The 20835-nt window shown below is 35.2% G+C and overlaps 1 protein-coding gene and 2 long non-coding RNA genes across 3 annotated transcripts; 2 read left to right on the top strand and 1 right to left on the bottom strand.

Annotated features, from left to right (window-relative positions):
• Positions 1–1796, bottom strand: LOC114469998 (uncharacterized). The gene is made up of 4 exons (XR_003674817.1): positions 959–1796; positions 584–880; positions 373–507; positions 1–266 (listed from the first exon to the last, which is right to left on the bottom strand). It is a non-coding gene; the product is annotated as an uncharacterized LOC114469998 (long non-coding RNA).
• A 2260-nt stretch (positions 1797–4056) lies between these two features.
• Positions 4057–6114, top strand: LOC114469997 (protein phosphatase 1G-like). The gene is made up of 2 exons (XM_028457967.1): positions 4057–4231; positions 5492–6114. Exons 1-2 carry the CDS (start codon positions 4210–4212, stop codon positions 6043–6045), a joined length of 576 nt encoding a protein of 191 aa, XP_028313768.1. The 5' UTR covers positions 4057–4209; the 3' UTR covers positions 6046–6114.
• An 818-nt stretch (positions 6115–6932) lies between these two features.
• LOC114469999 (uncharacterized) lies at positions 6933–7439 on the top strand. Its single transcript, XR_003674818.1, has 2 exons — positions 6933–7067; positions 7174–7439. It is a non-coding gene; the product is annotated as an uncharacterized LOC114469999 (long non-coding RNA).
• Positions 7440–20835: the final 13396 nt, after the last annotated feature.

Genomic DNA, 20835 nt, shown 5'->3' with positions numbered 1-20835 from the left:
TTAATAATACAATGGCAATTTATTGACAAAAATTGGCTCAAGTTAAGATACAAAATACTTGGTAAATCTCTCAGTGATGAAGATGAGCTCAGATTCATATGGAAAGTGAGTTGATCAAGCACACAAAACATTTCACCAAGTTTAATAGTTTTTTTATCTAAAGTTTAAACTAAAGCAGTCTGTGTTAACACTGCAGCTCTGGTGTCTCATTCTCTGCTGTGGTGATGAACATCTGGATCTGTCTGATTCTCCTCTGAAGCAAAACTCTGCAAACACATGACATTACACAGACATTAGTAGAAAAGTCATCTTTATTTTTACATTAAACATGTGTTCAGATTCTTTTTTGTGTCAATGAGAGGCTTTACTTACATTGATTGTTTTTGCTTAATAGAAGTCTTTCTGTCCTCTGCTGATGATTCCTCCTCAGGCTGCTGTGGATGCTGGTGCTCCTGTCCTCCATCTTTCTTCTCCTCCTCCTCCATCAGTGGATGCTAGCACTCCTGTCTGACATTTTATAGGCATTAGTATAGCGTAACATCTTTTTTGTTTTCCATTAAATGTGTGTAGTATCTCTGCTTACATTGTTTTTGGTTAATAGAAGTCTTTCTGTCCTCTGCTGATGTTTCCTCATCAAGCTGCTGTGGATGCTGGTGCTCCTGTCCTCCATCTTCATCCTCCTCCTCCATCAGTGGATGCCGTTGTTCCAGTCCAACATTTTACAGGCATTAGTATTAAGTCACGTCTATTTTTACATCAAACATTAGTTCAGTGTCGTTCTGTGTCAATGAGAGGCTTTACTTACATTGATTGTTTCGCTTTCTGCTGATGTTTCCTCCTCAGACTACTTATGGGACTACTGCTGTGGATGCTGGTGCACCTGTCATACATTTTACAGACATTATTATAATGTAAAGTTTATTTTTACATTACATGTGTGGTCAGTATTTTTGCTTACATTGTTTTGGTTGATAAAGAAGTCTTCTTTGGTCTCTGTCCTCTGCTGATGTCGCCTCCTGTCCTCACTTGCTGGGATTAAAAAGGTTAACTCTAATTCTTAACTCTAACCTAACTAAACCTAATCTATCATGCATGTTTTAAAACAGTGACAGGACAATCACTCCGGCTGTGGCCCGTCATAAAGAAACATCAAATAAATCCTTACCATTTAAAAAAGTCCCGGTACCAGTCGCTCCCTGCAAGACGCAAAGGCCAACTTACCTCAAAACAACTATTTACAAAAGAGCCCAGGTGCAAGACGCACTGGACACACACACATGGACAAAAGCTGAGCTAATCCCGCCAGACGCAAGGACTAGCTGTGGAAGCCGGATAAAAACAGGGAACCCTGCTCATAGATGGAGTGGAGCAGGAAAAGGAAAAGCACAGATGACTAAGATGAGTCAGAGCTGTCGTCCCGTCTCGGCCTCTTCGTCCCAGGCTCACACTGACAGTCGGACAATGCAGGTTCCTCAGAGGTGTCTACGTACCTGACTGTAAAATCACTACAGTAACACCTCTTCCTGGAGACACTGCTTCCAAGTGGTGACTCCTGGGACGACTCACCTTCATCCTCAGAGTCACTGGAGGCTGAGGAAGCAGAGTCCTCGGGGGTCTCCCAGCCAGGAGTCACCTCGTAGACGTAAATTGCAGTCCACTCGGGAAGGTCCTCCTCAGGTTCTTCTGTGTCTTCAGGTTCTTCACATTCTTCATATTCTTCAGATTCTTCTGTGTCTTCAGGTTCTTCACATTCTTCATATTCTTCAGATTCTTCTGTGTCTTCAGGTTCTTCACATTCTTCATATTCTTCAGATTCTTCTGTGTCTTCAGGTTCTTCACATTCTTCATATTCTTCATATTCTTCATATTCTTCAGATTCTTCTGTGTCTTCAGGTTCTTCTGCTGCTTCTGGAGGTTCGTACCAGAATGGGACAAACCCCAGAGGTTCGTCCCAGCTTGGGACAAAACCCGGAGGTTCATCCCAGCCCGGGACCCAACCCGGAGTTCCAGCCCTGCCATGGAAAAATCCTAAAATAAATAAGTAAGTGAATGAAACAAAAAAATAGGTTAATATACAGTGATTTTAAAACATCTTCATTTCATCATATTATGAATATTTGAAACATATTTGGAAATTCTTTTAGTTGTAACTTTAAACTGTTCTACAGTCTCACTCCACATATAGAAACACCAAAGCTTTTTCTTGTTTTTCCTTTAATGATTGTTGTGAAATTGCATTTAAATCCTGTTTCAACCTGGCCTGAGGCTGCACTTTGTCAGCTACAGGACTAGTCACAATTAAACAATATAATAAAACCGTTATTACTGTATTAATAATCAATTTGTGCAGTGACCACTGTATCTCACCCAAGATGTTCAGCACTGCTTTATTTTTATAGAATTTATATATTTATTAATTAATGTGAAATGGACAACACAGACAATGCTTGTCCATAAGAGGCTTATAAATAATAATAATTATTATTGTATGTATTGTGGCCTACTGGTTTTTTCCTCCAACCTCCACACAGTAATTTACACATGGAAAGACTATTGAACAGTTGAGTATGTGCTGAGTTATGAGCCAAAACATGCTAAGTGTTATTAAATCTTGCAATGCTTTTTTAGAAATGCATAATATGTGAATAAAATAATCATGAAATAAGAGAAAAAAATAAGCCATTTAAACTTATATCAGGAGAAATCCCTCTACATTAAAAAACTAATCAATGTGTAAAATAAAGCATGTGCAAACAGATTAAACATCACCAGCATTATTAGAATAAATCAAAGAAATATTCAAACACAAACAATGCAAACAGCATCAATGGTAACTACACTTCACCAGTCTAAATGAACATCATTGAATGCTAACAAAAGAAAACAATCAATTATCTAATATTCATAAAGTATAAAATAAAGTACAATTTTCTAATCAAATCTACCTCAGAACAGGACTTTTTAACTTTTCCACTAAATACACTTCTGCAGCCCAAACCCTCACTTCACAGTAAAATTATCACTAAATCTATCAGCATTTCTTAATATTTGTTGAGTTAACACAATATTCTGTTGTCCTATTCGTCTTTATTTTGAATTATTCGACCGTTATTAAACCTAAACCTGTGTAAAGTTTAAACCAAACGTCTCAGGCCCTAAAACCTAATTTAAAGACATACCGACACAAACCTGATGATTAAATGATCCATGTTTAGACTCCATCATGTTTAGTGCTAATGATTAAAGTAGGTCTATCAGATGAGAAGAATTCAAACATGACTTACTCTCTGCCATGCGTGGACCCATGGTCTCCTCCTGGTCTTAACGTCTCTTCTAGTTTGAAGACTTTCTCTGTCTGGTCCTGGTCCTGTAGAAGTCTCTAATGAGACTGTTTGTAGAAGTCTCTAATGAGACTGTTTGTAGAAGTCTCTAATGAGACTGTTTGTAGAAGTCTCTAATGAGACTGTTTGTAGAAGTCTCTAATGAGACTGTTTGTGGGTCTGGTTAACTTTCTTTCTGCTTTCTCTGCTCAGAGCTCACAGCACGTCTCTCTCCGTCTCTCGCTGCTCGCAGAGTAACTGAAGGTCAGCAGGTGATTTTAAATAACGCACCCTCCTTGTTTCCATGGTTACGACGTTACGTTCACGCACAAACGTACAAAATGTATCAAAATACACTAATTATTATTATTATTTTTGTACGTGTATGCATTGATTTAGGGCCTAAATATTACACGTACACGTACATAATAATAATAATAATACGTGTATGTACGTGTACGTGTAATATTTAGGCCCTAAATCAATGCATACACGTACAAAAATAATAATAATAATTAGTGTATTTTGATACATTTTGTACGTTTGTGCGTGAACGTAACGTCGTAACCATGGAAACAAGGAGGGTGCGTTATTTAAAATCACCTGCTGACCTTCAGTTACTCTGCGAGCAGCGAGAGACGGAGAGAGACGTGCTGTGAGCTCTGAGCAGAGAAAGCAGAAAGAAAGTTAACCAGACCCACAAACAGTCTCATTAGAGACTTCTACAAACAGTCTCATTAGAGACTTCTACAAACAGTCTCATTAGAGACTTCTACAAACAGTCTCATTAGAGACTTCTACAAACAGTCTCATTAGAGACTTCTACAGGACCAGGACCAGACAGAGAAAGTCTTCAAACTAGAAGAGACGTTAAGACCAGGAGGAGACCATGGGCCCACGCATGGCAGAGAGTAAGTCATGTTTGAATTCTTCTCATCTGATAGACCTACTTTAATCATTAGCACTAAACATGATGGAGTCTAAACATGGATCATTTAATCATCAGGTTTGTGTCGGTATGTCTTTAAATTAGGTTTTAGGGCCTGAGACGTTTGGTTTAAACTTTACACAGGTTTAGGTTTAAAAACGGTCGAATAATTCAAAATAAAGACGAATAGGACAACAGAATATTGTGTTAACTCAACAAATATTAAGAAATGCTGATAGATTTAGTGATAATTTTACTGTGAAGTGAGGGTTTGGGCTGCAGAAGTGTATTTAGTGGAAAAGTTAAAAAGTCCTGTTCTGAGGTAGATTTCATTAGAAAATTGCACTTTATTTTATACTTTATGAATATTAGATAATTGATTGTTTTCTTTTGTTAGCATCCAATGATGTTCATTTAGACTGGTGAAGTGTAGTTACCATTGATGCTGTTTGCATTGTTTGTGTTTGAATATTTCTTTGATTTATTCTAATAATGCTGGTGATGTTTAATCTGTTTGCACATGCTTTATTTTACACATTGATTAGTTTTTTAATGTAGAGGGATTTCTCCTGATATAAGTTTAAATGACTTATTTTTTTCTCTTATTTCATGATTATTTTATTCACATATTATGCATTTCTAAAAAAGCATTGCAAGATTTAATAACACTTAGCATGTTTTGGCTCATATCTCACTGCACATACTCAACTGTTCAATAGTCTTTCCATGTGTAAATTACTGTGTGGAGGTTGGAGGAAAAAAACCAGTAGGCCACAATACATACAATAATAATTATTATTATTTATAAGCCTCTTATGGACAAGCATTGTCTGTGTTGTCCATTTCACATTAATTAATAAATATATACATTCTATAAAAATAAAGCAGTGCTGAACATCTTGGGTGAGATACAGCGGTCACTGCACAAATTGATTATTAATACAGTAATAACGGTTTTATTATATTGTTTAATTGTGACTAGTCCTGTAGCTGACAAAGTGCAGCCTCAGGCCAGGTTGAAACAGGATTTAAATGCAATTTCACAACAATCATTAAAGGAAAAGCAAGAAAAAGCTTTGGTGTTTCTATATGTGGAGTGAGACTGTAGAACAGTTTAAAGTTACAACTAAAAGAATTTCCAAATATGTTTCAAATATTCATAATATGATGAAATGAAGATGTTTTAAAATCACTGTATATTAACCTATTTTTTTTGTTTCATTCACTTACTTATTTATTTTAGGATTTTTCCATGGCAGGGCTGGAACTCCGGGTTGGGTCCCGGGCTGGGACGAACCTCCGGGTTTTGTCCCAAGCTGGGTCGAACCTCTGGGGTTTGTCCCATTCTGGTACGAACCTCCAGAAGCAGCAGAAGAACCTGAAGACACAGAAGAATCTGAAGAATATGAAGAATGTGAAGAACCTGAAGACACAGAAGAATCTGAAGAATATGAAGAATGTGAAGAACCTGAAGACACAGAAGAAGCTGAAGAACCTGAAGACACAGAAGAACCTGAGGAGGACCTTCCCGAGTGGACTGCAATTTACGTCTACGAGGTGACTCCTGGCTGGGAGACCCCCGAGGACTCTGCTTCCTCAGCCTCCAGTGACTCTGAGGATGAAGGTGAGTCGTCCCAGGAGTCACCACTTGGACGCAGTGTCTCCAGGAAGAGGTGTTACTGTAGTGATTTTACAGTCAGGTACGTAGACACCTCTGAGGAACCTGCATTGTCCGACTGTCAGTGTGAGCCTGGGACGAAGAGGCCGAGACGGGACGACAGCTCTGACTCATCTTAGTCATCTGTGCTTTTCCTTTTCCTGCTCCACTCCATCTATGAGCAGAGTTCCCTGTTTTTATCCGGCTTCCACAGCTAGTCCTTGCGTCTGGCGGGATTAGCTCAGCTTTTGTCCATGTGTGTGTGTCCAGTGCATCTTGCACCTGGGCTCTTTTGTAAATAGTTGTTTTGAGGTAAGTTGGCCTTTGCGTCTTGCAGGGAGCGACTGGTACCGGGACTTTTTTAAATGGTAAGGATTTATTTGATGTTTCTTTATGACGGACCACAGCCGGAGTGATTGTCCTGTCACTGTTTTAAAACATGCATGATAGATTAGGTTTAGTTAGGTTAGAGTTAAGAATTAGAGTTAACCTTTTTAATCCCAGCAAGTGAGGACAGGAGGCGACATCAGCAGAGGACAGAGACCAAAGAAGACTTCTTTATCAACCAAAACAATGTAAGCAAAAATATTGACCACACATGTAATGTAAAAATAAACTTTACATTATAATAATGTCTGTAAAATGTATGACAGGTGCACCAGCATCCACAGCAGTAGTCCCATAAGTAGTCTGAGGAGGAAACATCAGCAGAAAGCAAAACAATCAATGTAAGTAAAGCCTCTCATTGACACAGAACGACACTGAACTAATGTTTGATGTAAAAATAGACGTGACTTTATACTAATGCCTGTAAAATGTTGGACTGGAACAACGGCATCCGCTGATGGAGGAGGAGGATGAAGATGGAGGACAGGAGCACCAGCATCCACAGCAGCTTGAGGAGGAAACATCAGCAGAGGACAGAAAGACTTCTATTAACCAAAAAACAATGTAAGCAGAGATACTACACACATTTAATGTAAAACAAAAAAGATGTTACGCTATACTAATGCCTATAAAATGTCAGACAGGAGTGCTAGCATCCACTGAGGGAGGAGGAGGAGAAGAAAGATGGAGGACAGGAGCACCAGCATCCACAGCAGCCTGAGGAGGAATCATCAGCAGAGGACAGAAAGACTTCTATTAAGCAAAAACAATCAATGTAAGTAAAGCCTCTCATTGACACAAAAAAGAATCTGAACACACGTTTAATGTAAAAATAAAGATGACTTTTCTACTAATGTCTGTGTAATGTCATGTGTTTGCAGAGTTTTGCTTCAGAGGAGAATCAGACAGATCCAGATGTTCATCACCACAGCAGAGAATGAGACACCAGAGCTGCAGTGTTAACACAGACTGCTTTAGCTTAAACTTTAGATAAAAAAACTATTAAACTTGGTGAAATGTTTTGTGTGCTTGATCAACTCACTTTCCATATGAATCTGAGCTCATCTTCATCACTGAGAGATTTACCAAGTATTTTGTATCTTAACTTGAGCCAATTTTTGTCAATAAATTGCCATTGTATTATTAATATGACTATTATCATTATTTTACACCAGGTAAATGATTTATTGATCATTTACAATCTAATGGTTTCCAGGGACATCTGCACACATGTAATGGTTTACAAATGAATGTACATGTTAATGTGTGTCTTTAGTTAGGTGTGCTAAGCATAGCTATGTATATACTGTATATACAGAATAATAAAATGTTATTTCTTGTCTATACAGTGTCTGTGAGTATTTATTAGTGGAGTATACCAGGCTTGAGTAACTCTAACTACATTCATCATGAACCCTCATCAATAAATTTGATTTATTTAATTTAATTAACAGCAGTGTATTTTTTTACAATGAAAATGCAAATAATAATAGTAATTTAAAAAACAATCAAACAAAGCAAAGTGAGATTAAATGAACCACAATTTGCCCATGTCTGCACTATAGGATGTTTTATGTTCTGTCTTATTTATTTGTTGTTTCAAGGGCTTTTACAAGAAAAACTAATAAACAAATGAATACCAAAAGTAGTAACAAATCTATTGGGAGTCAATATATATATATTTGTTCTTTTACAGTATTTTTTAAAATATTATTTCAAATAATCAAGACGCTTTAGCCCGTCAGGATGTTAATTGTAGTTAATTTAAAAAAAAAAAAAAAATGGCATTAAAGGCTTCTTTTCCTCTTTAGATTGTTTTAAAAAATCATTATTTGCTTTTCGTCTAGGTATTTAATTTTTAATAACTTTGCATGGTTTTTTGTAGTTTAAACTAAGAACTTCAACTTGTGCTCGCCGTTTTGTTTCTTTTTATTTTAAACGAGGCCAAAAAGTTATTGATTATCACGTTTGACTTTGTTATGGATTTCTTCTGTTTCAGGATTTATTTCATACGCAGTAACACATTGTTTTCTGTTCTAAAAAAAAATAAGATGTAAATGTTTGTTCCCTTTTATTAAGCCAAAAATATGTCTTGACTTTTCACAGGAATATGTTTATTTATAAGTTTTATTCATCCTGCTGTGATATGTACATTAATAACGATGACTCATGAATTCACTTACATCTTTTTTCACCTTAAAATAATAGAACACAAAAGTCAAGTTAATAGGCTCTTTTTTGTTTTTTGCAAGAAATGATTTATGTTATAAATACTGTAATTGCTCATGAAATGCACTAGGTGACAGCAGATCTCATCATATTCTCGAAGGTTTGCAGTGATTCTGTAAAATAAATAAATAAAAAAAAAATGTTTGGGTCACAATCCAAAAACACAGGAACTTCATGAAGTGAGAGAAATAGTTCAGATTCATTATTTCTTTAGTTTGAAGGAGTTGAACTTGTAGACAATATAATATTATTATTTTCTTAAATATGATGAGCACACTTAATCTGGGGTTAAAATGCACTAAGGCATGAAAAATGTGACAAACACCAACATTTCAGATGGAATACCATTAAGGCCATACCTTCCTGTTTGTGACTGTCTTCATCAGATCTCAGAAGCAAAGCAGGTTCATGCCTGGTTAGAACTTGGATGGGAGAACACTGCAAATTCCATTTTTTCTGAGATAAGGCTACCATAACACCTTTAGAACTACTTTAAATATGATCATCACACTTAAACTGGGGTTAAAATGCAGTAAGGCATTAAAAATGAGAAAAAGTAACAAACACCCCAAATCAGAGGTAAGGCTATAGTATGGCATAAATTATGATAAATTTTGGAATTTTTTTTCTGAGATAAGGCTATCACAAGACCCTAAAAACTATTGCAAATATGGTTTCTGACCCTATATTGGGATGAAAATGCAATAAGGCATTAAAAATGGGAGGCATAAATTTTGTAAAACTTTGGAATTTTTTTTCTGAGATAAAGCTATCATAACACCCTTAAAACTAGTTTAAATATGATGAGCACACTTAAACTGGGGTTAAAATGCACTAAGGCATGAAAAATGTGACAAACACCAACATTTCAGAGGGATTCCCATTAAGGCCATAACTTCCTGATCGTGACTGTCCTCATCAGATCTCAGAATCAAAGCAGGTTCATGCCTGGTTAGAACTTGGATGGGAGACCACTGCAAATTCCTGGTGAAACAGTAGGATGGCAATCTCTTAAGGAGGCTATAGTAAGGCATGAGAAATGTGACTAACACCCAAATTTTGGAGGCAATAAAAATTGGAATGTTTTTTACGAGATAAGGCTATCATAACACCCTTAAAGCTAATTTAAATATGATCAGCACACTTAAACTGGGGTTAAAATGCAGTAAGGCATGAAAAATGAGAAAAAAGTGACAACCACCTCAAATCAGAGGTAAGGCTATAGTAAGGCAAAAAATTTGAAAAACTTTGGAATTTTTTTTCTGAGATACGGCTATGACAAGACCCTAAAAACTAGTGCAGATATGGTGTGTACACTTAAACTGGGTTGAAAACGCAGTGAGGCAGAAAAAACTTAGAAAAAAGTGACAAACACCTCAAATCAGATGTAAGGCTATAGTAAGGCATAAAATTTGAAAAACTTTGGAATTTTTTTTCTGAGATAAGGCTATCATAACACCCTTAAAACTAATTTAAATGTGATCAGCACACTTAAACTGGTATTAAAATGCAGGAAGACATGAAAATTGAGAAAAAAGTGACAACCACCTCAAATCAGAGGTAAGGCTATAGTAAGGCATGAAATTTGAAAAAATTTGGAATTTTGTTTTCTGAGATAAGGTAATCACAAGACCCTAAAAACTATTGCAAATATGGTTTTTGACCCTAAACTGGGATGAAAATGCAATAAGGCATTAAAAATGAGGAAAAGTGACAAACACCCCAAATCAGAGGTAAGGCTATAGTAAGGCATAAATTTTGAAAAACTTTGGAATTTTTTTTCTGAGATAAGGCTATCACAAGACCCTAAAAGCAAGTGCAAATATGATAAGCACACTTAAACTGGGATGAAAATGCAGTAAGGCAGAAAAAATTTGAAAAAAGTGACTAACACCTCAAGTCAGAGGTAAGGCTATAGTAAGGAATAAAATTTGAAAAATTTTGGAATTTTATTTCTGAGATAAGGGCATTACAAGACCCTAAAAACTAGTGCAAATATGGTGTGCACACTTAAACTGGGATGAAAACGCAGTGAGGCAGAAAAAACTTAGAAAAAAGTGACAAACACCTCAAGTCAGAGGTAAGGCTACAGTAAGTCATAAAATTTGAAAAAGTTTGGAATTTCTTTTTCTGAGATAAGGCTATCACAATACCCTAAAAGTAGTGCAAATATGGTGTGTGCACCTAAACTGGGATGAAAATGCAAAATTGCATGAAAAAATTGAAAAAAAAAAGTGACAAACACCCCAAATCAGAGGTAAGGCTATAGTATGGCAAAAATTTTGAAAAACTTTGGATTTTTTTTTCGGAGATATGGCTATCACAAAACCCTAAAAACTAGTGCAAATATTGTGTGTGCATTTAAACTGGAATGAAAATGCAGTAAGGCATGAAAAATGAGAAAAAAGTGACAAACACCTCAAATCAGAGGTAAGGCTATAGTAAGGCATAAAATTTGAAAAACTTTGATATTTTTTTTCTGAGATAAGGCTATCAGAAGACCCTAAAATCTATTGCAAATATGATAAGCACACATAAACTGGGATGAAAATGCAATAAGGCAAGAAAAACGTGAAAAACACCTCAAATCAGAGGTAAGGCAGAAATTTTGTAAAACTTTGGAATTTTTTTTCTGAGATAAAGCTATCATAACACCCTTAAAACTAGTTTAAATATGATGAGCACACTTAAACTGGGGTTAAAATGCACTAAGGCATAAAAAATGTGACAAACACCAACATTTCAGAGGGAATACCATTAAGGCCATAACTTCCTGATCGTGACTGTCCTCATCAGATCTCAGAAACAAAGCAGTTTCATGCCTGGTTAGAACTTGGATGGGAGACCACTGCAAATTCCAGTTGAAACAGTAGGACGGCAATCTCTTAAGGAGGCTATAGTAAGGCATGAGAAATGTGACTAACACCCAAATTTTGGAGGCAATAAAAATTGGAATTTTTTTTACGAGATAAGGCTATCATAACACCCTTAAAGCTAATTTAAATGTGATCAGCACACTTAAACTGGGGTTAAAATGCAGTAAGGCATGAAAAATGAGAAAAAAGTGACAAACACCTCAAATCAGAGGTAAGGCTATAGTAAGGCATAAAATTTGAAAAACTTTGGAATTTTTTCTCTGAGATACGGCTATCACAAGACCCTAAAAACTAGTGCAAATATGGTGTGCACACTTAAACTGGGATGAAAATGCAGTAAGGCATTAAAAATGAGAAAAACGTGACAAACACCTCAAATCAGAGGTAAGGCTATAGAAAGGAATAAAATTTGAAACATTTTGGAATTTCATTTTTGAGATAAGGGTATTACAGACCCTAAAAACTAGTGCAAATATGGTGTGCACACTTAAACTGGGATGAAAACGCAGTAAGGCAGAAAAAACTTAGAAAAAAGTGACAAACACCTCAAATCAGAGGTAAGGCTATAGTAAGGCATAAAATTTGAAAAACTTTGGAATTTTTTTTCTGAGATAAGGCTATCATAACACCCTTAAAACACGTGCAAATATGATAAGCACACATAAACTGGGATGAAAATGCAGTAAGGCATGAAAAATGAGAAAAAAGCGACAACCACCTCAAATCAGAGGTAAGGCTATAGTATAGCATAAATTTTGAAAAACTTTGGAATTTTTTTTCTGAGATAAGGCTATCACAAGACCCTAAAAACTAGTGCAAATATGATAAGCACGCAAAAACTTGGATGAAAATGCAAAAATGCATGAAAAAAGTGACAAACACCCCAAATAAGAGGTAAGGCTATATAGTATGGCATACATTTTGAAAAACCTTGGAATTTTTTTTTCTGAGATAAAGCTATCACAAGACCCTAAAAACTAGTGCAAATATGATCAGCACACCTAAACTGGGATTAAAATGCAGGAAGGCATGAAAAATGAGAAAAAATTGACAAACACCTCAAATCAGAGGTAAGGCTATAGAAAGGAATAAAATTTGAAAAATTTTAAAAAAAAATTTCTGAGATAAGGGTTTTACAAGAACCTAAAAACTAGTGCAAATATGGTGTGGACACTTAAACTAGGATGAAAATGCAGTTTTGCAATAAAAATGAGAAAAAAGTGACAAACACCTCAAATCAGAGGTAAGGCTATAGTATGGCATAAATTTTGAAAAATGTTGGAATTTTTTTACTGAGATAAAGCTATCACAAGACCTTAAAAGCAAGTGCAAATATGATAAGCACACATAAACTGGGATGAAAATGCAAAATTGCATGAAAAATGAGAAAAAAAGTGACAAACACCCCAAATCAGAGGTAAGGCTATATAGTAAGGCATAAAATTTGAAAAAAATTGGAATTTTGTTTTCTGAGATAAGGCAATCACAAGACCCTAAAAGCAAATGCAAATATGATAAGCACACACAAATTGGATTAAAAATGCAGTAAGACATGAAAATTGAGAAAAAAGTGACAACCACCTCAAATCAGAGGTAAGGCTATAGTAAGGCATAAAATTTGAAAAACTTTGGAATTTTTTCTCTGAGATACGGCTATGACAAGACCCTAAAAACTAGTGCAGATATGGTGTGCACACTTAAACTGGGTTGAAAATGCAGTAAGACATTAAAAATGAGAAAAAAGTGACAAACACCTCAAATCAGATGTAAGGCTATAGTAAGGCATAAAATTTGAAAAACTTTGGAATTTTTTTTCTGACATAAGGCTATCATAACACCCTTAAAGCTAATTTAAATATGATCAGCACACTTAAACTGGGGTTAAAATGCAGTAAGGCATTAAAAATGAGAAAAAAGTGACAAACACCTCAAATCAGAGGTAAGGCTATAGTAAGGCATAAAATTAAAAAAAAACTTTTGAATTTTTTTACAGAAATAAGGCTATCATAACACCCTTAAAACACGTGCAAATATGATAAGCACATTAAAACTGGGGTTAAACTGCAGTAAGACATGAAAAATGAGAAAAAGTGACAAACACCTCAAATCAGAGGTAAGTATAGCATAAATTTTGTAAAGCTTTGGAAATTTTTTTTCTAAGATAAGGCTATCATAACACCCTTAAAACTAGTTTAAATATGATGAGCACACTTAAACTGGGGTTAAAATGCACTAAGGCATGAAAAATGTGACAAACACCAACATTTCAGAGGGATTCCCATTAAGGCCATAACTTCCTGTTCGTGAATGTCCTCATCAGATCTCAGAAACAAAGCAGGTTCATGGGAGATGGGAGACCACTGCAAATTCCAGGTGAAACAGTAGGATGGCAGTCTCTTAAGGAGGCTATAGTAAGGCATGAGAAATGTGACTTTTTTTTACGAGATAAGGCTATCATAACACCCTTAAAGCTAATTTAAATTTGATCAGCACACTTAAACTGGGGTTAAAATGCAGGAAGACATGAAAATTGAGAAAAAAGTGACAACCACCTCAAATCAGAGGTAAGGCTATAGTAAGGCATGAAATTTGAAAAAATTTGGAATTTTGTTTTCTGAGATAAGGTAATCACAAGACCCTAAAAACTATTGCAAATATGGTTTTTGACCCTAAACTGGGATGAAAATGCAATAAGGCATTAAAAATGAGGAAAAGTGACAAACACCCCAAATCAGAGGTAAGGCTATAGTAAGGCATAAAATTTGAAAAACTTTGGAATTTTTTCTCTGAGATACGGCTATCACAAGACCCTAAAAACTAGTGCAAATATGGTGTGCACACTTAAACTGGGATGAAAATGCAGTAAGGCATTAAAAATGAGAAAAACGTGACAAACACCTCAAATCAGAGGTAAGGCTATAGAAAGGAATAAAATTTGAAACATTTTGGAATTTCATTTTTGAGATAAGGGTATTACAGACCCTAAAAACTAGTGCAAATATGGTGTGCACACTTAAACTGGGATGAAAACGCAGTAAGGCAGAAAAAACTTAGAAAAAAGTGACAAACACCTCAAATCAGAGGTAAGGCTATAGTAAGGCATAAAATTTGAAAAACTTTGGAATTTTTTTTCTGAGATAAGGCTATCATAACACCCTTAAAACACGTGCAAATATGATAAGCACACATAAACTGGGATGAAAATGCAGTAAGGCATGAAAAATGAGAAAAAAGCGACAACCACCTCAAATCAGAGGTAAGGCTATAGTATAGCATAAATTTTGAAAAACTTTGGAATTTTTTTTCTGAGATAAGGCTATCACAAGACCCTAAAAACTAGTGCAAATATGATAAGCACGCAAAAACTTGGATGAAAATGCAAAAATGCATGAAAAAAGTGACAAACACCCCAAATAAGAGGTAAGGCTATATAGTATGGCATACATTTTGAAAAACCTTGGAATTTTTTTTTCTGAGATAAAGCTATCACAAGACCCTAAAAACTAGTGCAAATATGATCAGCACACCTAAACTGGGATTAAAATGCAGGAAGGCATGAAAAATGAGAAAAAATTGACAAACACCTCAAATCAGAGGTAAGGCTATAGAAAGGAATAAAATTTGAAAAATTTTAAAAAAAAATTTCTGAGATAAGGGTTTTACAAGAACCTAAAAACTAGTGCAAATATGGTGTGGACACTTAAACTAGGATGAAAATGCAGTTTTGCAATAAAAATGAGAAAAAAGTGACAAACACCTCAAATCAGAGGTAAGGCTATAGTATGGCATAAATTTTGAAAAATGTTGGAATTTTTTTACTGAGATAAAGCTATCACAAGACCTTAAAAGCAAGTGCAAATATGATAAGCACACATAAACTGGGATGAAAATGCAAAATTGCATGAAAAATGAGAAAAAAAGTGACAAACACCCCAAATCAGAGGTAAGGCTATATAGTAAGGCATAAAATTTGAAAAAAATTGGAATTTTGTTTTCTGAGATAAGGCAATCACAAGACCCTAAAAGCAAATGCAAATATGATAAGCACACACAAATTGGATTAAAAATGCAGTAAGACATGAAAATTGAGAAAAAAGTGACAACCACCTCAAATCAGAGGTAAGGCTATAGTAAGGCATAAAATTTGAAAAACTTTGGAATTTTTTCTCTGAGATACGGCTATGACAAGACCCTAAAAACTAGTGCAGATATGGTGTGCACACTTAAACTGGGTTGAAAATGCAGTAAGACATTAAAAATGAGAAAAAAGTGACAAACACCTCAAATCAGATGTAAGGCTATAGTAAGGCATAAAATTTGAAAAACTTTGGAATTTTTTTTCTGACATAAGGCTATCATAACACCCTTAAAACTAATTTATATATGATCAGCACACTTAAACTGGGGTTAAAATGCAGTAAGGCATTAAAAATGAGAAAAAAGTGACAAACACCTCAAATCAGATGTAAGGCTATAGTAAGGCATAAAATTAAAAAAAAACTTTTGAATTTTTTTTCAGAGATAAGGCTATCATAGCACCCTTAAAACACGTGCAAATATGATAAGCACATTAAAACTGGGGTTAAACTGCAGTAAGACATGAAAAATGAGAAAAAGTGACAAACACCTCAAATCAGAGGTAAGTATAGCATAAATTTTGTAAAGCTTTGGAATTTTTTTTTCTAAGATAAGGCTATCATAACACCCTTAAAACTAGTTTAAATATGATGAGCACACTTAAACTGGGGTTAAAATGCACTAAGGCATGAAAAATGTGACAAACACCAACATTTCAGAGGGATTCCCATTAAGGCCATAACTTCCTGTTCGTGAATGTCCTCATCAGATCTCAGAAACAAAGCAGGTTCATGGGAGATGGGAGACCACTGCAAATTCCAGGTGAAACAGTAGGATGGCAGTCTCTTAAGGAGGCTATAGTAAGGCATGAGAAATGTGACTTTTTTTTACGAGATAAGGCTATCATAACACCCTTAAAGCTAATTTAAATTTGATCAGCACACTTAAACTGGGGTTAAAATGCAGGAAGACATGAAAATTGAGAAAAAAGTGACAACCACCTCAAATCAGAGGTAAGGCTATAGTAAGGCATGAAATTTGAAAAAATTTGGAATTTTGTTTTCTGAGATAAGGTAATCACAAGACCCTAAAAACTATTGCAAATATGGTTTTTGACCCTAAACTGGGATGAAAATGCAATAAGGCATTAAAAATGAGGAAAAGTGACAAACACCCCAAATCAGAGGTAAGGCTATAGTATGGCATAAATTTTGAAAAACTTTGGAATTTTTATGGTGTGTGCACTTAAACTGGGATGAAAATGCAGTAAGGCAATAAAAATGAGAAAAAAAGTAACAAACACCCCAAATCAGAGGTAAAGGCTATAGTATGGCATAAATTTTGGCATTTTTTTACTGAGATAAGGCTATCACAAGACCCTAAAAGCAAGTGCAAATATTATAAGCACACATAAACTGGGATGAAAATGCAAAAATGCATGGAAAAATAGAAAAAAAAGTGACAAACACCCCAAATCAGATGTAAAGCTATAGTAAGGCATAAAATTTAAAAAACTTTGTAATTTTTTTTCAAAGATAAGGCTATCATGACAACCTTCAAACTACTTTAAATATGATCAGCACACTTAAATTGGGGTTAAAATGCAGTAAGGCATTAAAAATGAGAAAAAAGCGAAGACCACCTCAAATCAGAGGTAAGGCTATAGTATGGCATACATTTTGAAAAACTTTGGAATTTTTTTTCTGAGATAAGGCTATCACAAGACCCTAAAAGCAAGTGCAAATATGATAAGTTCATAAACCTGGATGAAAATGCAAAAATGCCTGAAAAAAGAGAAAAAAGTGACAAACACCTCAAATCAGAGGTAAGGCTATAGAAAGGAATAAAAATTGAAAAGTTTTGGAATTTTATTTTTGAGATAAGGGTATTACAATACCCTAAAAGTAGTGCAAATATGGTGTGTGCACCTAAACTGGGCTAAAAATGCAAAATTGCATGAAAAATGAGATTAAAAAAACACCCCAAAAAAACTTTGGATTTTTTTTTCTGAGATAAGGGTATGACAAGACCCTAAAAACTATTGCAAATAAGGTTTTGGCACCTAAACCGGGATGAAAATGCAATTAGGCATTAAAAATGAGAAAAAGTGACAAACACCTCAAATCAGAAGTAAGGCTATAGTAATGCATAAATTTTGGAATTTTTTGGAATTTTTTTTCTGAGATAAGGCTATCACAAGACCCAAAAAGCAAGTGCAAATATGATAAGCACACATATATTGGGATGAAAATGCAGTAAGGCATGAAAAATGAGAAAAAAGTGAAAAACACCTCAAATCAGAGGTAAGGTAAGGCATAAAAATTTTATTGCCTCCAAAATTTGGGTGTTAGTCACATTTTTCATGCCTTACTATAGCCTCCTTAAGAGATTGCCATCAAACTGTCTCACCTGGAATTTGCAGTGGTCTCCCATCCAAGTTCTAACCAGGCATGAACCTGCTTTGTTTCTGAGATCTGATGAGGACAGTCACGATCAGGAAGGTATGGCCTTAATGGTATTCCATCTGAAATGTTGGTGTTTGTCACATTTTTCATGCCTTAGTGCATTTTAACCCCAGATTAAGTGTGCTCATCATATTTAAACCAGTTTTAAGGGTGTTATGATAGCTTTATCTCAGAAAAAAAATTCCAAAGTTTTTCAAATTTTATGCCTTACTATAGCCTTACCTCTGATTTGAGGTGTTTGTCACTTTTTTCTCATTTTTATTGCCAAACTGCATTTTCATCCTAGTTTAAGTGTCCACACCATATTTGCACTAGTTTTTAGGGTCTTGCAAAACCCTTATCTCAGAATTTTTTTTTTTTAATTTTTCAAATTTTATGCCTTACTATAGCCTTACCTCTGATTTGAGGTGTTGTCAATTTTTTCTCATTTTTCATGCCTTTCTGCATTTTAACCCCAGTTTTAGTGTGCTGATCATATTTAAAGTAGCTTTAAGGGTGTTCTGATTGCCTTATCTCAGAAACACAATTCCAAAATTTTTCAAAATTTATGCCATACTACAGCCTTCCCTCTTATTTGAGGTCTCATTTTTAATGCCTAACTGCATTTTCATCCCAGTTTAAGTGTGCACACCATATTTGCACTAGCTTTAAGGGTGTTATGATAGCCTTATCTCAGAAAAAAAATTCTAATTTTTATTGCCTCTAAAATGTGGGTGTTAGTCACATTTCTCATGCCTTACTATAGCCTCCTTAAGAGATTGCCATCCCACTGTTTCACCTGGAACTTGCAGTGGTCTCCCATCCAAGTTCTAACCAGGCATGAACCTGCTTTGCTTCTGAGATCTGATGAGGACATTCACAAACAGGAAGGTATGGCCTTAATGGTATTCCATCTGAAATGTTGGTGTTTGTCACATTTTTCATGCCTTAGTGCATTTTAACCCCAGATTAAGTGTGCTCATCATATTTAAACTAGTTTTAAGGGTGTTATGATAGCCTTTTCTCAGAAAAAAAAATTCAAAAAGTTAAATTTTTTATTCCTTTAAAATAATAATTTTCAAAATTTATGCCATACTATAGTCTTACCTCTTATATGGGGTGTTTGTCACTTTTTTCATGCGTTTTTGCATTCTCATAAAAAAAAAAAATCCAAGTTTTTTCAATTTTTATGTCTTATTATAGCATTACCTCAGAAATGTTTGTGTTTGTCATATTTTTTAGATTTTTCATACCTTAATGCATTTTAACCCCAGTTCAAGTGTGTTCATCATATTTAAACTGGTTTTAAGTGTGTTATGATTGCCTCATCTCAGAAAAAATGTAAATAAAATTTTGCGATTTTTATGCCTTACTATAGCCTTTCCTCCGAAATGTGGGTGTTTTTCTTTTTTCATGCCTTACTGCATTTTATTCCCAGTTTAGGTGTGCTCATCATTTTTAAACTCGTTTTAAGATAGTCTCAATTTTTATGCCTTATTGTAGTCTTATGTCCGAAATTTGGCTACATTCCGTCCCTTACAGGAGAAAAAGTCAAAAGTGGCTCGTGTTGTGCAGGTGTTTGTCAATAAATGAGCCTGTGTGGCATTTTGCATCAGCAAATTTAACCCACAACTGTGTTTCTGGTCAGATTGTTTGGTGGGTGGGGCTTAAGTGGCTTTTATGATGCTAAAGGTCGCTGACCCCTGCCTTATAAGAACATATAACCAATGTCTATAGAACATCAGAGAAATTATTGAATTCACAGCATTGATGGAGAGCTGACTCACAGGCAACAGTGTAGGTAAAGAAAAAACATGAAATAATGGCTCATATACAGACCTGAGACAGTGAGGAGGGTCACACGTGTGTGGATGTTTGTAGAAACTCATCAGCATCACAAAGTTTGAACATGTTTTGTGGGATGAATGAATCTATGGCTCTACCAGCTGAGGGAGAACACACACACACACACGGCCAGTTTGGGGCCTATGTAAAAGCAGTCCTAATCAGGGGTGTCCAAAGCCAGTCCACGACTCAACACTCTGTCGATCCAGCTGTGCAGGAACCTGCTGGAACGACAGCCTGCCTCAAGCACCAGGTTTGGACACTCCTTCCCTAAATCCTTTTAACTCCTCCTGTGTCAAAAGCTGCCAGTTCTTTAATACTTGAGACCGGTACATTTTGAAGGTCTTGGTCTTGTCTCGGACTCAAGAGCAATATTTACTTGGTGTTGGGATTGTCATTAAGGTGATAAGGAGAACTGTTTCTGATTATTAATGTTGTAATTTGATCAAAAACCCACAATTAGCTCACTGATTGTTCTCCCTCCTTTAAAATCTTTGTGTCAAAAAATTCGGACATCAGACCATCTTATTTCTAGTCAGAAACACCTCATTCACCTGACAAACTCCCACCTCCTTTAGAGATATTTAAAATGATTCTGGACTTCTCAATTGCTTTTAATACATACATTTATTCTTTTGCAAGAATTTAAGATGAACAAATTTGTCAATTTGTGCTTCAAAAGAGTTACAGACACCTTGTTTTCTTCTATCAAATGTATTTTAAAGAAAACTAAAATTAAATACAAAATGCCCATTGACTGTTCAAAATTGATTTTTATGGTCTTGGTCTCCAAGTCTCAGATAGTGTGGCCTGAAGTAAAATAATACAAGCTGTACTTAACCAGTTAAAACTAACTGCACAAAGAAGGTTAATTTAAAAAAAGTTTTTGGACACCCTAAACATTTGGGAAAATGTCAAATATCATCAAAAAAAATAATTTTAGAAATAATGTGTCTTAATTGTTATAGCAAAAAAAAAAAAAAAAATGTAGCTATGAAAAAAACTAAAGCATTTTAATGATTCATTGGTGTGAAAAGTTGAAAGGCGTGTGGAGGACCATGATGGCAGTGGG

This window comes from Gouania willdenowi, chromosome 9 (genome assembly GCF_900634775.1).
Source record: "Gouania willdenowi chromosome 9, fGouWil2.1, whole genome shotgun sequence".
Classification (NCBI taxonomy): Eukaryota; Metazoa; Chordata; class Actinopteri; order Blenniiformes; family Gobiesocidae; genus Gouania; species Gouania willdenowi.
This window is presented reverse-complemented; position numbering and strand designations above follow the sequence as displayed.

Excerpts from the sequence above, each read along its gene's own strand:
- LOC114469997 (XM_028457967.1), top strand. The coding sequence starts at position 4,210 with ATGGGCCCACGCATGGCAGAGA. Across the intron at positions 4,232-5,491 it reads GGGCCCACGCATGGCAGAGA|GATTTTTCCATGGCAGGGCT; the intron begins GTAAGTCATGTT and ends TATTTATTTTAG.